This window comes from Raphanus sativus, chromosome 6 (assembly GCF_000801105.2).
Source record: "Raphanus sativus cultivar WK10039 chromosome 6, ASM80110v3, whole genome shotgun sequence".
In the NCBI taxonomy this organism is placed as follows: domain Eukaryota; kingdom Viridiplantae; phylum Streptophyta; class Magnoliopsida; order Brassicales; family Brassicaceae; genus Raphanus; species Raphanus sativus.
The window spans coordinates 43,076,674-43,092,616 of record NC_079516.1 but is presented as its reverse complement, the minus strand read 5'-3'; the positions used below and the strand labels follow the sequence as shown (position 1 = coordinate 43,092,616).

Genomic DNA, 15,943 nt, shown 5'->3' with positions numbered 1-15,943 from the left:
GGGAGTATCGTCGTATGAATTTAAAGTCGTGGTACAAATACTAGTTGGTTGGTACTTGGTACTATTCATTGACAATTAAAACTAATTCTTGATTTGGAAGAACTAAAAAGCAATTAAAGTCATGCATGGGACAATTCTTTTCGTTTTGTTCGTGCTGTACCCAGTACCCACTCCAACTTGCACATCCATTTAGTTTTAGGATTTTTATTTTTGTTTTTACTTAATTTATTAATTTATCGAGAGAGCAAGATGTGAAATAATGATCATACAAATAAGAATGAAGAACTTAACTTTTACTTCTTTAAACTACTCCACAATTCCATTTTTTCACTTTTTAACTGTTCTGTAATTCGTTTCTAACTTAATAGTATTACTTAGGGTCCCGTATTACTTTTTTTTTCATCAAATATACAGATTCATATAGACTCTGCACACTAAATTGGTAGCTCTGCATCTGGGAAAAGTGCCTATTCCAACCTGAACAATTTGGATCGTGCCAAATACAACCCGAACTAATGGTTAATGCCAAATACGACCCGAACTCAATTAAAACTTTAAAAACCTACTCGAACTTTTTAAAACGTACCTAAATCTACATTGAAATATTATTAAAAAGTTGACATTATATAAACTACTATTTTTCATCGTATTAAATTTTAAAACTTTGGTGATAATTTTTTCTGATTTACATAAATACATAACATGTTTTTACTTATTATATCTTCAATAAACTTATATCTTACTAAAATATAAATAATAAAATATTTATAATTACATGATCTTAAATATACTTAAAATTTTGAAGTTATTTATAAAAATTTCTTGTATAGATTATTTTTATTTTTAAAACTTAAGTGATTTTTTTTCAAAAGTTATTATTATATATTTTAATATTTGTTCAATTTTGAAAGGTAAAAGGTTCAAAATATAAATAACTTCAAAAAATTTGAACAAAATATCAAAATATATAATAATAACTTTGAAAAAAATTCACTTAAGTTTTAAAAATAAAAATAATCTATACATTTTTTTTATAAATAACTTTAAAATTTTAAGTATATCTAAGATAATTTAATTATAAATATTTTATTATTTATATTTTAGTAATATATAAGTTTATTGAAGATATAATAAGTAAAAACATGTTATGTATTTATATAAATCAGAAAAAATTATCACCAAAGTTTTAAAATTTAATACGATGAAAATAGTAGTTTATGCAATTTCAACTTTTTAATAATATTTCAATGTAGATTTATGCACGTTTTAAAAAGTTCGAATAGGTTTTTAAAGATTTAATTGAGTTCAGATCGTATTTGGCACTAACCATTAGTTCAGATTGTATTTTGCACGATCCAAATTGTTCAGGTTGGAATAGGCACTTTTCCCCTCTGCATCTATGTGAATGACAAAAGACGATTGTTGTCTGGCACTGCGTGCTAGATGATCCGCACTTGAATTTGCCGTCCGTGGTACATGAATGAACTGTGAGCTATATACTTGGAGGATTTTTCAATTACTTATATAAGAATCATTTTTCAATTATATACTTAGAGGATTTTTTAATCAATACAAGATCAATGACTATATGGATGATGTCTATATCTGGATATTTTTCTGACAAACCTTCTTTGTATTCAGAGCTATAGTTTTCGATTCTTCTAATTGCAGTCAGTGCAGGGAGAATCATCCCGGACTCACTCTAAATCTACTGGGTCTATTAATAAAGGAGATCCCAATTTTTATCAGCGTATACAATGTTGGATTTAGATCTAATATTGTTTTTATATTTTATTTCAATAAAATATAACAATATTCTTTTAATAAAAACTTTAATATAATTAAGTTTTGTGATTAATTTTAGTTATAGACAATTTATATAACACTAAAATAAGGCCAAGTGTTGCACGTGTCTCCTAGTTTTTTGAGTATTTATTTTGAAAACTTATTTCATTTTGTCTTTGTCACTTCTATAAGTTATATACTAATTGATTAAGATATGATAAGAATACTTCATCCGGTGGAAGTTCTACTTATATATATATATATAATATATATATATATTATATATATGTTGTATGCATCTATATATAATTGTAAGATCCATGATTTTACGGGAAATATAATTGAAAATTTCTTAAAACAACTTAAAAAAAATTTCGGTTGGATTTCCCGTAAAATGATGGCCCCATAATTATACACATATATATAATATATATGTATGTTTAGAATTCTGATGAGTAAAACTCTCCTATTAGAAATGCTCTAAAGACATCATTAAAAGTCTATCAACTTAGAGTTTTTTTATCAAAGTATGAATATTTAATTAGAATTTTTTTAAAACTTCTAAAACTCGTGAAATTCATACCATTTTTTGTCAGCTCCAAAAAGTTTTTTTTGAGAAGTTTTGACATACGACTATTAAGATTTTCAAACAAATTCTTACTAAATTTTGTAATATGTTGGGTGAAAGATTTATGGTGAGGAATTTTTAATGTGGATGCACTAAAGAATTTTTTTATAAATAGTACTTAAAAATAATTAGTGGTGTAAATAACAAAGAGGGAATAAGTGAATATGATATAGTGAAAAGGAAAACAAAAGATCTAGACTAACTGATGGCACGAGACATGCCTTATCTTTGATTAGACATATAAGGGGAACAACAACTGCTCACAGAAATGGACCGTTTCAAACATTTTTACAACGTCCAAATCACTGTTCCTTAGTATTGCATACGTTAATGTGCTTCCTCTGAGACTATGCATAGTTTACTTCTTCTCGTTTTTTCTGTTCTTTTCTTGAGTAGGTATGGAATTCATTGCTAATTTCTTTGTTTCTTTTTTAACTTACTAATTTCTTTTCCAAAATAATTGGTCCCATGTGTTTAAAGTAGGGTTGGACATTATTACCCGTTACTCTCGTTAAATTTGTTACTTGAATCCATTTTAAAAATTTAAATACTCGGTGTTGTCTAGTCAAATAATAAGTCGACAGTTTTTATTACTTGCAAAACCAAGTCAAGTATCATTACTATTTTTAGTACTTGACTCGTTACGCCCCTTTACTTACCTCGTTATTTGCTATTTGTTATATGATCTATTATTTATTTGTTCATATTTTTTTCTTTTACTTGCATTTAGGAATGGACATTAAATACTCATTACTTTTCTTATACTTATTACTTATTTTGTATCCATCTTGAGCTTTAAATACTCTTCGTCATCTAGTTAAAAAATTATGTAGTAACAAGTATTAAAAATTTAGTTATATGATTTGTTATTACTTGTTACTTGTTTAGAGAAGATATTTTCTATCTGTCTTCTCTATAATATGAACAAATATTTCGTTTAAAGTAATTCACATGTTATTTTAAATAGAATAAGCAAAACAAACTTTCATGTCTATTTCTAATAGACTATTATTTAGTAAGTAGTTCTTAAATATTCTGAAAACTCGTAAATAGTTCATAAGTACTTGTAATATAATAAGTAATATAGTAAGACAAGTAACTTGCAAGTAATTAATTTCTAATCAAGTACTCGAAATAGCAAGTATTCGTTTTTAACAAGTCAAAAATTTTATTACTCGTGCACAGAGCCGGTCCTAGAATATATGTGGCTAGAAGCAAAAATGAAAAATGTGGCCTATTCGCTCAAGGGTAATCGAACCCGCGAAGCTAAACCCTTGTTACCTAAACCTTAAACACAAACTATTGAGAACTTTCTGTCCAAACAAGGCCGACAAATTTTATATTCTCCGGCGGCCGGAAGCAACAGCTTCTTCAGCTTCTTCCAAGGGCCGGCTCTGCTCGTGCAAGGCAAATCAAATCGCATATACACGTAAACTAATAAGTACTCGCCTTGTCTTGTGTCTAGCTCTAGTCTAAAGTAGCGCACACACGAAATTGAACTCATGTTTGAACATTACAGTGCCTAAAAATCACAAATGATGTTCATGTGGCATGACATTTTCCGAATGGAATTTCTCTGTGGTGTCTACGCAAAACATCTGAATGCTACGATCTACAAAGTTCCAGTGTTGGCCTCCTTTTCAGTTCTATCTAACTATCAAAAAACTTTTGCAAGAAATTACGGTCATTGCTTTCTGATAGGAATCTATGAATCTTGAAATTCTACGATTTTAAAAGTCATTTCGGTGATTACATTTATGTTTTAAATTGTTTTAGAAGTTGAAAAATACAATTAAAGTCACTACTAGATAATAAATTGATTTTATGTAGGAGTTTATATAAAATATGTTTAATTGTTAAGAGAGAAAAGGAAAAAAAATTAATTATATTTGAGTTCGAAGACTATGCTAGCTATCTTCGGAGGGATGGTCAGTAATCGACTAATATTTCTTTAGAATCTTAAGCTTTCGAAGTATATCGAAGACGCACAATTTTATGGTATAGTTTAGGAAAAATAATTGTTGGCTACATGAAGTATTGGTCATCACATGGCTAACCATGCAAACTAAACTAATGTATACCTAGCTACACAAAGTATATGTTATGCATAACAACATCCCTCAACTTAATGATGTTATGTAGTTAACATCACCAGTTTAATTTCATTCATCCCAAAATTTATGTGGATGACAAAGACCGTTTAAATACCACATCTTATCAATTAAAATATAACCAATATGACCGTAATTTATCTAAAATTAGATTTAAAACCACATTTTAAAAGCGTAAGAATATTTTTAACAAATTTTAATTTACAAAATCAATATGTCTTAATATTTTTTGATTAGTAGTGTTTTACCTTTTTATTTTAGTGAATTTGAAAACTATATAATTATATTATTTTGTTCCTATTAAATTTGAAAGTTATATAAGATTATTTTTAAATTATTTTAATCTGTTTTATTATTAAAATTTAACATAGTTCTGTAATTCATTTGATTAATTATGTGATAGATACTTATCTGATCATTGTTTTATTATAAAACTTATTTGATGTCTATTTATATATTGACTCTAAAATTTTATTTTTAATACAAATTAATTAAATTAATGAATTATTTTATTTATATTTTCATAAACAAAAATTTCATTCACTTAAACTTAGTAAAACTGTAATATTAGATTTGTATTATTAGATTACATTTATTCTTAAAAGTATATTATTAATAAATATATACACAAGATAATATTTGGTTTAAGTTGACATCAAATAGTTTTTAAGCAAATAAAATGTCAGATTGACGTTAAATGAGTTTTATAATTAAAAATAAATATATAATATTTTATATGACTTTCAAATTTATACAAATATAAGTAATATAATTATATACTTTTCAAATACACTAAAAATAAAAATTCTAAAATATTACTTATCAAATAATATTAAAAATATTTATTTTGTAAATTAAATTTGTTAAGAAAATTCTTACGTTTTTAAAATGAGGTTTAAAATCTAATTTTACATAAATTACGGTCAGGTTGATAATATTTTAGTTGATGAAACGAGATATTTAAACGGTCTCTGTCACCTACATCAGTTTTTGAATGAATAAAAATAAACTCGTGATGTTAATTACATAATATCATTAAATTGAGAGATGTTGTCATACATAACATATACTTCGTATAGCTAGGTATATATTAGTTTAGTTTGCATGGTTAGCCATGTGATGGCTAATACTTCACGTAGCTAACGATCATTTTTCCTATAGTTTATGGCTTTGTGCCGCAACTTGGCCTACTTCGAAGATTGGTTGATTATTATTCGTTACTGTAACGCTTCGACTATTTTCTTTCAGGTGAAAACAGAACTTACAGAAAATAGAAATGTAGAATCCATGAACATATAGTTATAGATAATCAGAACGAACAACAATTTCCTTAAGAAACTCGTAAACTTATTCCTTAACTATATAAGATCACGGCAAGACTACAAGCCTTTTTATTATATCATTGTTATCCATATCATTGTTATTACTTATAAATATCATAATTGTTAGTACTAGTAGTAGTTACTAGTTGTTATAAATATTGTAGTGATGTCCATATGGAAAGTCCTAGATATACTTGTTCCCCACTCCAAGTTAAGCTTTGTCTCCAAGCTATTGTATCCTATATAAGGAGATCATTATTCATGGAATAAGACACACCAATTCCTATCTTCTCTTCTCTTCTCTACTTTATTTACAACACGTTATCAGCACGAGACTCTAAACCCTAGCTAAAATCCAACGAGCACAAAATCCCTAATTTCAGCCGCAACTTTAAACCGTCATATCTCCCTAACCGTAAGGATCCAGACGGCGAGTAATATATCAAATTGAAGCTCTTGACGAGACGAATCCAGCGCCGCAGACCACGCATCAATCCGACTCCAGACGCGCCGTCACCTCCCAGTGCAAGCCGCGCCGTCAAAGATCATCCAAAACCCTAATAGCCGCCAACTCCTTATCTCTCTTAATTTCGATTTCTATTGTTCTTAGATCTCATACTAATCCAACTTTGAAACTTTCATTGTTGATTATTTAAGGTTTCTAAAAGAGGAACCAAGGAGAAAAGATCGGCAAAGATTAAGGTAAGATCTCAAGAACCCTAATCTTTACTTGTGGTTCAAGCAATTCGGGTTTCAAACTTCTCTTCATCTTAAATCCGATTTAAAAATTTTGCGATTTGATTTGGTTGATTTTAGTTCTGTTTATTTTAAAATCAAAACCCTAAACCCTTAATAGTTTTACATGACTTTAGTTTTGTATGGACAACAAGTGATACCCCTTTAAGGATGACACGCTATATGTCCAAACAAAATTTAAGGTCAATGTTTAACCTAATCCTAAAAACAGATTTGAATTTTAAACCCTAATCCTTAAAGTTTAAGTCCGATTTTAAGAAACCCTAAACCCTAAAATATAAAGCATGTGATTACATGACTTTCGTTTTGTATGGACAACAAGTGATACCCCTTTAAGGATGACACGCTATATGTCCAAACAAAACATAAGGTTAATGTTTTCCACATCTTTTGGTCGATGATGCACACCATAGTGTGGCTAGACCATGATTTTCTTTTAGGTCAATGATGCATACCAATAGGTATGACTAGACCATATGAAGTAAAGGTCGATGATACGTACTCTTAAGTACGATTAGACCATAAAACAAAATCAATGGTCGATGATGTTCACCCTCAGGTGCAACTAGATTTTTCACCCGTGATTCACGGTGATCATCCATGATGATCCGCGTTGATCTATGATTCATGATGATCCGCGATGATCTACGATGATCAGTGATCCAAGGTGATCCACGGTGATCCTCGATGATCCACAGTGATCCACAATCACCGGTGATGGATGATGCGCACCACAGTGCAGCTAAATCACGATCTGTTTTATTTGGTCGAGGAAGTGTACCGAATGGTACTACTAGACCATTAAACCGCATGGGGCGATGTAGCATACCATATGGTATGTCTAGACCATGCACTCGTCCATCCCACTATTTTCAAGGGATTTATAAATCAAATAAGTTGATTAAGTGATGGATGAGTTATGAGAAAGTAAATTTCTAAAGAGAATGCAAACTGGCCGTATGGCCCTCTTATTTGTTTGCTGGCAATGTGATTTAATTATGTAATAGCCGAATGACATTGGTCACACAAGCCATATGGCTTTATTGTTTACATACTGGCCGATTGCCTTTTATTTCTTGGATAGCCAATGGCATCAGAAATTGTATGTACTAACACAAATCATTTTGATATGATTCAGATGTCGAGACTCCATCACTCGGATTACCCAGCCCTTGATCTCAATGGAGACAATTACCTTGATTGGGCAATGAACACTTCAGCTGATTTAAAGTCTAAAGGACTTGGGAAGTGTATCAAATACGGCAATAATACCCTTGCATATGAAAGGCGTAGAGCTGTTTTGATAATGAGAAAGCATCTCGTGAAGGATCTGTATGATGAGTGCAGTTACATCAACGATCCTTACGATCTCTGGTCGAGATTGAACACCATGTTCTTGGAGCCATTACTAGATGAGTCCATGAAAGAATGGAAGGCTCTGAGGTTCCAGGATTATGAATCCGTGGATGACTATCACTTTGATCTTATGAGAATCACCTATAGTCTTAAACTATGTGGTGAAGTGATAACAAACTATGACTTGTTAAGCAAGACTCGTGACACGATCCATTCAAAGGAAGTGTTGTTATCACAGAAGGCTAAAGGTTTCACAACCTATTACGACCTTCTCTCATACCTTTCAGCTCTTGAGGAAAAGAAGCAGAAAAGGAAAGTCAACCTCGACAAACTCGACTATGTTATGGAGATAAGTGCCGAGTATCAATGTGAGATGATATACGGTGATGCTGAAGAAGCTAAGAAAAGAAAATTCGGGTGGACTCATATAGATGATGAGATTGGTTTATTCATTGAATAGAGAACCAAATGTGAGCCATGTCCAAGATGTTATTATGGACTGGCCGGCTATTGTTTAAGCCTTTTGACATTCTGATTTCATACTTATGATTTGGTGTTTTCTTTTAAATATAATTTGTCATTCAAATTTCATAGCATTAATAAAAGTTTTTCTTTTATCTTGATTGATTTGCTTGAAAAATATTTTTGATTGACAAATGAGAATGAAAACTCGAGAAGAGTATGTCTAGACCACCACACCTAAGGCATGGCCTTAAGAGGCACGAAATTTATCACCTAAGACCCATTGAGAGAGACCCAAAATCCCCACTGGCCGTGGACAAGGATACCACAATAACCGTGGTTGTAGATCCAATCATGGTCGAGGAGGGAGTAAAGGTCGAAATGGCATTACAAGCCACATCAAAATGGTTTCAATAATAAACCAATGGGCAGAGCAAAGCAAAAGGAAATGTTTCTTTTAGCTTATGAAAATCGCCAAAGGCATACATATAAAAGAGGTCGAGACTACATTCTCCCTACTGATCTAATACTATGCTAAGGATCGGTGTGATAAGGCATAAAAGCCTAGGTAACCAGTAAGGTTCACCAACGAATTTATACACTTTATGGCATGACCGGATTAGCCATCCTGGTCTGAACTTGATTAATAAGGCACAAAGAGTTATCCCATAAGATCTCACGTTGTGAAACATGTACACAAGGGAAACTCAGTAGACTTCATTGTTCCAAGCAACACGAAAGTATAATCTGATCATGAGGATAGTAAGAACAAAACCCGTGATCATGACCAGACCACAAATTCGTGTATCATGGTCTAAAACCATGCTGACCGTCCAAGCATTACGTTTAAGTGAGGACAAACAAACGTACTTTATAGCATGTTCATGAGGGGGAGAATAAACACTCCGTGTGGTCCATGACCATACTATAAAACCCGAACATGATAAGCATGGCTGAAGGCCATAAGGCATTATAGCTTGGCCGTAAAAGGCATAACCTATAAGGTTGAGACTTCAAAAGTCTATAAGCTTGGGTACACCACAAGAATACATGTATGAAAGATAAGTTACATCAGGCCATATAAAGTGAGCATAGATATTCCCGTCTAAAGATGATAAAGGGTCATAATCCAGATATAGACCATCCTAAGAGTCTATGAATAAACCACCACATACCTATGTGCCATCTAGGATGGAATACCTCATCTAAGGATGAGATGAAAATCGGGAATATATGTTGGATAAGAGAACATGATCTTTCTCCCACGAATTCAGTGAGACCATGAGCCAAACAAAGGTGATCATATTGTGGCCAAGGTACACGGATTACATACAAGATGAATCCGACTATCCAACATCATGGAGAAAGCTATAAGCTGGTAAATAGAAAGTAAAAGTGGAATGGTTTTAACCATCCAAGTCTTGGCAAAGATCCTCGGACCAGATATATATGTACTGGACGTCCATAAACAAAGAAAGAATGATAGCCAGACAGACCCGAAAGAATGACTAAGTCATACCAGCTTAGCACCACTATATAAATGTCCTAGTAGAGACATAATCAAGTTGCTGTAGAAGTCTATACAAGATAGACCAGTATGTTCCATATACAAGGAACCTCGGATAGAAAGAGATAAGGTGCTCATAATGATAGATCCGGGTTCATGAAAGAGAAACCATACTAGACAATGAGATAAGACCGGCCGGTCCTAAGGTACAGGTATCATACAATGTAGCCTTGCAAACTACAAAGTATTCAATGATCCTGATAATAATAAAATCTCAATCGATTGTATCATGTCTAGAACGCGATGGAACATTATATAAGGTGTCGACACATACACACACTAATAAGTGATAAAGAGAAAGCACTTGAGCATAAGAGATATGCGAGGATCACTAACCCACGTAAGAGTACTCATCATAGAGAAATGAATGGGACGTGGAGTTATAGTAAAGAATGAATATGATGGGCGTATTGGCAAAATACATAAGATAGACGCCATCTAACCAGTGAACAGATGAGTCTTGTGAGGAAAAGAAAATCGTGAGCAGTAGAACATGAAAATACAGACAAGTGGTCGTACATGTTGCTACATGAAGCATTCAATGGAATGGCTAAATCACACAAGGATACTCACAGGGACTAAGGAACAAGGAAATAAATTCCTATGTGGTGAATACTACTACCTAATATCGAGATTAATAAAGATCTGGACATCTAAGAAAGATGTAGTAGACATTGGATATTTCACTGGATATAAAGGTAATATAAGATACCTTAAAAGATGAGAAAGAAGTTCTCATAGAACAACATCGTTCCTGCGTTGTTCATGGACTGAAATGCAGCCGCATACACACGATATGATAAGACTAAGTGATGCTTAATAGAAAGTTCTATAAGAACGTTTCAGATCAGTCCATATAGTAGTCAATATATTCCTTGTGTTTATATTTAAAGAAAGGATGATTAAGATGATTGATTCTTGGAAAGGCCATAGAGATCATTAGCCGTATATGAATGTTGGGATCTATGATCCAACGTACCAAGAATAGATAGATCAAATGGTCCGAGAATCCATCAGATTCACGACCAAAGGGAACCATACCGACTAGGATCATGTCCGACCTAGTTCGACCTTAATCATCATTGGTCCTGACCAATCCATCCCGTCCAGCTTGTTCCGACCAGTTTCTCTAGGTCTTAAATCCGACCTAAACCATCCAAGTGAGAGGAACGTCCTATTGACCAAAAAGTGGCTTAGTTTTGATTAAACTTCAAACTATAACACAATAGCCACTTCATGAACAGGCCGTGGACATATACTAAAAGTTCATAAAGAGTTTTGGTCAAAGGATATGAATAAGATATATAGTGGACAAGAACATAATCCGGATGGATTATGGATGATGTCATGATCCGGACAGATCATGGACATACAAAGACATTCATGGTCGAATTTATCTAAGAGAGGTAAACCATATGATCCGAATGGACCATGAATATCATGAAAGCATTTTGTTGATGCAGGTTACCAGTCCGATCCACACAGTGCTAAGTCCCAAACCGGCTATGTTTTCACATATGGAGGCACGACCATTTCATGGAGATCAGTCAAGCAGACTATATCAGCCACATCATCCAATCACTCGGATATATTGGCGATCCATGAAGCAAGCAGAGAGTGTGTCTGGTTGAGACTCATGACACACCATATTCAGACAGCATGTGAGATCACGGATGGTAAAGACGAGCCGACCGTTCTTTACGAAGACAATGCGGCCTGCATAGCTCAGCTCAAAGATGGTTACATCAAGGGTGACAAGACTAAGCATGTTCTCCCCAAGTTCTTCTTCACCCACGATCTTCAGAAAGAAGGAGAGGTCAAGGTACTCTAAGTCAGATCCAGCGAGAACTCAGCCGACCTCTTCACTTAGGCATTACCAACATGCACGCTCAGGAAGCTTATGCAGCAGACTGGTATGCGATCACTGAGAAGCCTTCAGTGATGTTCACTTCAGGGGAAGTAATGCGGCTGTACTCTTTTTCCTATCCATGGCTTCCCATTTTTACCACATTGGGTTTTTGGGTTTACCATGGAAAGGTTTTAACGAGGCAGTATTCCAAACGCATTACAAACTCTAGACGGTTATGGCATTACAATCTCGGTTTTTAACGAGGCAGCATCTACGGCGTTTTGAAAGCACTTCGACATATTGAACATCAAGGGGAAGTGTTATAAATATTGTAGTGATGTCCATATGGAAAGTCCTAGATATACTTGTTCCCCACTCCAAGTTAAGCTTTGTCTCCAAGCTATTGTATCCTATATAAGGAGATCATTATTCATGGAATAAGACACACCAATTCCTATCTTCTCTTCTCTTTTCTACTTTATTTACAACACTAGTTAGTAAGTAGGTGCACGTTTAATGTTTGTTGACTTGTCAATAATAGACCTTAAATCATTGTTAATATCTCCGTGCGCAAGAACAATCTATACTATAGTCAGTATATTAAATCATGTAAAAATTAATTAAATGATGTCAAAATACACCCCTCCTATATATATTGCACACGTTAATATTTTTTTGAAGATTATAATGTTCTTTTTATCCATTCTAATTTAATATATGTTTTGTTTAAACAACTTTTTTTAAAAATCTTTGTAGTTTTCCTTAACCTTGACGAATTCATTATATACATAAAAAATCACTGAATGCATTATTTAAACTGAAATATTTAATTTTTTTTTTTGACAAAGGGCTTTAAATATTTCAATTGTTAAGTTTTCTTCTTACACATTTCTTTGATGTTATTCATCAGCTTCGAATTTATATCCAAAGTTAAAGCAAAAGGGAAAACTTTGAATATGTTACTTGTAAGAAGAAATATTCCTGAATCTATGCACATAGGGAAATTGATGAGATCAGCCGCATGGAGTAAAGAGCGAAGTCGTGCATTTGAAGAAGTCGCGGAATAAACATCGGATCTTGATCCCTTTGCATGTTCTGTTGTTGTTTTTGATTACGTTTTCGAAAATTGGAGAGAGTAACGAACACAATACTTCTCATGAATTTTTGCAGAAGAATCCGTATAAAAGATCGTGAAACAATATTTTAGGTATGGGCAAAATAATCGAACCAAACCTAGTCAAATCAAAGCAACTGAACTCGAACCTGATTCAAACCAAACCAAACTAGTTATAGTTTATTTTGGTTGGAAAAGTTCTAGAACCAAATTAACCAAATCGAATTGAACCAAACCGAAACTGAATCTACAAAATAACCGAAGTGTATTCTTACCGCCTATAATATTTAAATTATGTTCAAAAATAATAATCTAAAATAAATATATTATATTTTAATGTTTGGTTTTACGTATGATTTTACATTTAAACACAAATAAATTATTGATATAGTTATGTACTGGATTTAGTTCATATAATTTATTTATTTTTTGTCATCATGCATTGATGTTTCGAAACATGATTTTTTTTAAAAGAACTAAATTAAAAAAATCCGTTTAAACTGAATCGAAATACAAACCGAACCAAAACCGATCCAAATCAAACTAATTATGGTTTATTTCAACTGGAAATTTTTTTAAAGTAGAATTAACCAAATCGAAGTGAACCTAAACCGAACCTATAAAATAACGAAGTGTCTATCTCTAATTTTAGGTCCTGCGGAAAAGTAGCTCGACGCGATGCGAGGACGAGAAAGAGCTTCGCCTCTCAAAATGTATTTCGTGTTAGTAATTCGATTTTACAATGGGACATTCATTTTTTTTATTATTCCATTTCGTATATATATATGTGACAAACCTAATAGAGTATAACATTTATGATTTGTATTGAGTTGTTTGATATGAGATTATTACATCTATCTATATTATTTAAACTGGATTATTTTTGTAAATTGTTTGGAAACATTTATAGAAAATAAAGATTATAATGTTGTTTAGAAACATGAATAGCAATATATTAAAAAAAATAGCTTATCTGATTAAGAAAAATTGGAAATACGTTATATTATGAGAAACTATATATATATGGACTATTTTAAAAATATACAAAATAGCTCAATCTAATTATATAAAAATATATTTTTTAAAAATAATCATAAAACAAAATTGAAAATTTATATACATATTTCAAATCAAATAATAATTTAAAATTGATTTATATCAAAAATTGATTCAGAATATACATATATTCAACAATTAATTTTTACTAAAATATTTTTCAATAACCATCATAAAAGATGTTTTTAGTATATATAAGAAAAATACAATACAAAGCCCAATTTCAAACACCAACTTAAAATATGATTTTTATATTTTACATTAAATTTTTAAAATATAATATATATGATTATTTATATGATGATACATATAAAATGTTATTAATTATGTGATTACTTATATGATGGTATGTATAAAATATGATTAATTACATGATAACACTTATATGATATACAATAGCGACATGAAAAATAAATAGCAAACATATTTTTGAAAAATTCATTTGCGCGGGGCACATATCAAAGTCTAGTATATACTCGCTCTGTTTCAGAACTAATGATCCATGTTTTAGAAAACAATATTTCTGAACGATTCATATTTTACATTTTCAATGTATGTAATAATAGCAAATTGTAAATTTCAAAAACATTAATTGTGTTCACTGAATTTTGATTAGTTAAAAATCATAAAAAATAACTAAATAAAGAAAATAATGCATATATTGTCAAAATTTTCCGTATTTTCTTAAGAATTGTGAAAAATCTAGAATATACATCTTTTTGAAACGGAGTGAATAGTTATTAGCCTTAACATATATCCACAGAATTCCAAAACCCCAAGATGCACATCTTGCTCTTCATGTTTTGTAATAGTGTTTCAATAATTATTTGTCAATAATTGAGTAAAATATTTTATCATGTATTTAACCTGATGCGTGTAAGTACACCACAGCGGATAATATCCCCCACCCTTATGGTCCTACAAACAGACACACCCGCACATGTACACAAGTATGCACATACTTTGCATTGATTTGCCACTAAGAATTTCCAAATTTAGGGGAATTTTAATTATAATGATTTCGTTTTTGGGACCCTTTTAAAAGTTGTAATCTTATTTAACTTTGCATATGTTTGCAGAAAAAAGACTGAACATTGTAATCGAAAAGAGAAAGTATGATGGTTTATAGGCAAACACTGTCATTTTTCTTTCTTTACTATTGTCTATCTATTGCGGTTCTACTTTTTCGTTGAATGTGAACTTTGATGTGTGCTTTTGCTAACTTAAAAAGATTAGTGCATATATTTTATATAGATAACCGGAATCTTGGCCGAGTCGCACACTAATCATCGAAGTCAGTTGAGAAACGATATATTCATCTTAGTAATGTGTTAACATAAAGGAAAGTGTGTGTGTGTGGGGGGGGGGGGGGGGGGGGGGGCACTAGTTAAGGTGTGGCTGTAATAACAGAACGAAGTACAATGTGTGTTTGTTATTTGTATTAACAAAATTGAACTTTAGTAGGTGTGGGGCACATAGCCGGCCTAGGAAGGAATCCAGAGAAGCTCGTGCTTAGCCACATTCTCTAAGAGTTTGATCGACCAAAGCTCAGATTTGCATTGTCTGTTCGCTTGAGAATAGATCGTAATGCTTAAGATAAAACAATGTTTTAAAAACCTTTTCTTTTCAACCTACTTTATAAAATTTTAGTTATAAAATGTTTTTAAGAGTTTGATCAACCAAAGCTCAGGTTGCACATCAAGAGCAGAGAAAAACTACAGAACAATTTTACCAAAAAAAAAAGAAACTACAGAACAAAAAGCTACGAGAAAATGTGTCTTTTTTTAACAAAGAGCTTTCAGTAAAAAGCTCTTGCTGAAAGCTTTTAAAATTGGTATATTATTGTGCACAGTGGCGGATCTAGGACAGTTTATAGCTGGGGGCACTAGCATAGAACTTGAACTAATGGGGATCACTATTATAGGTTTTAAGTCAGT

The 15,943-nt window shown here is 31.9% G+C and overlaps 1 protein-coding gene and 1 long non-coding RNA gene across 2 annotated transcripts; both read left to right on the top strand.

Annotated features, from left to right (window-relative positions):
• The first annotated feature begins 6,109 nt into the window (after window positions 1-6,109).
• Window positions 6,110-8,581, top strand: LOC130496341 (uncharacterized). The gene is made up of 2 exons (XM_056988344.1): window positions 6,110-6,548; window positions 7,741-8,581. The coding sequence occupies exon 2, from the start codon at window positions 7,741-7,743 to the stop codon at window positions 8,416-8,418; it is 678 nt and encodes a 225-aa protein (XP_056844324.1). The 5' UTR covers window positions 6,110-6,548; the 3' UTR covers window positions 8,419-8,581.
• LOC130496342 (uncharacterized) lies at window positions 6,550-12,997 on the top strand. Its single transcript, XR_008935442.1, has 2 exons — window positions 6,550-6,784; window positions 11,451-12,997. It is a non-coding gene; the product is annotated as an uncharacterized LOC130496342 (long non-coding RNA).
• The last annotated feature ends 2,946 nt before the right edge of the window (window positions 12,998-15,943 follow it).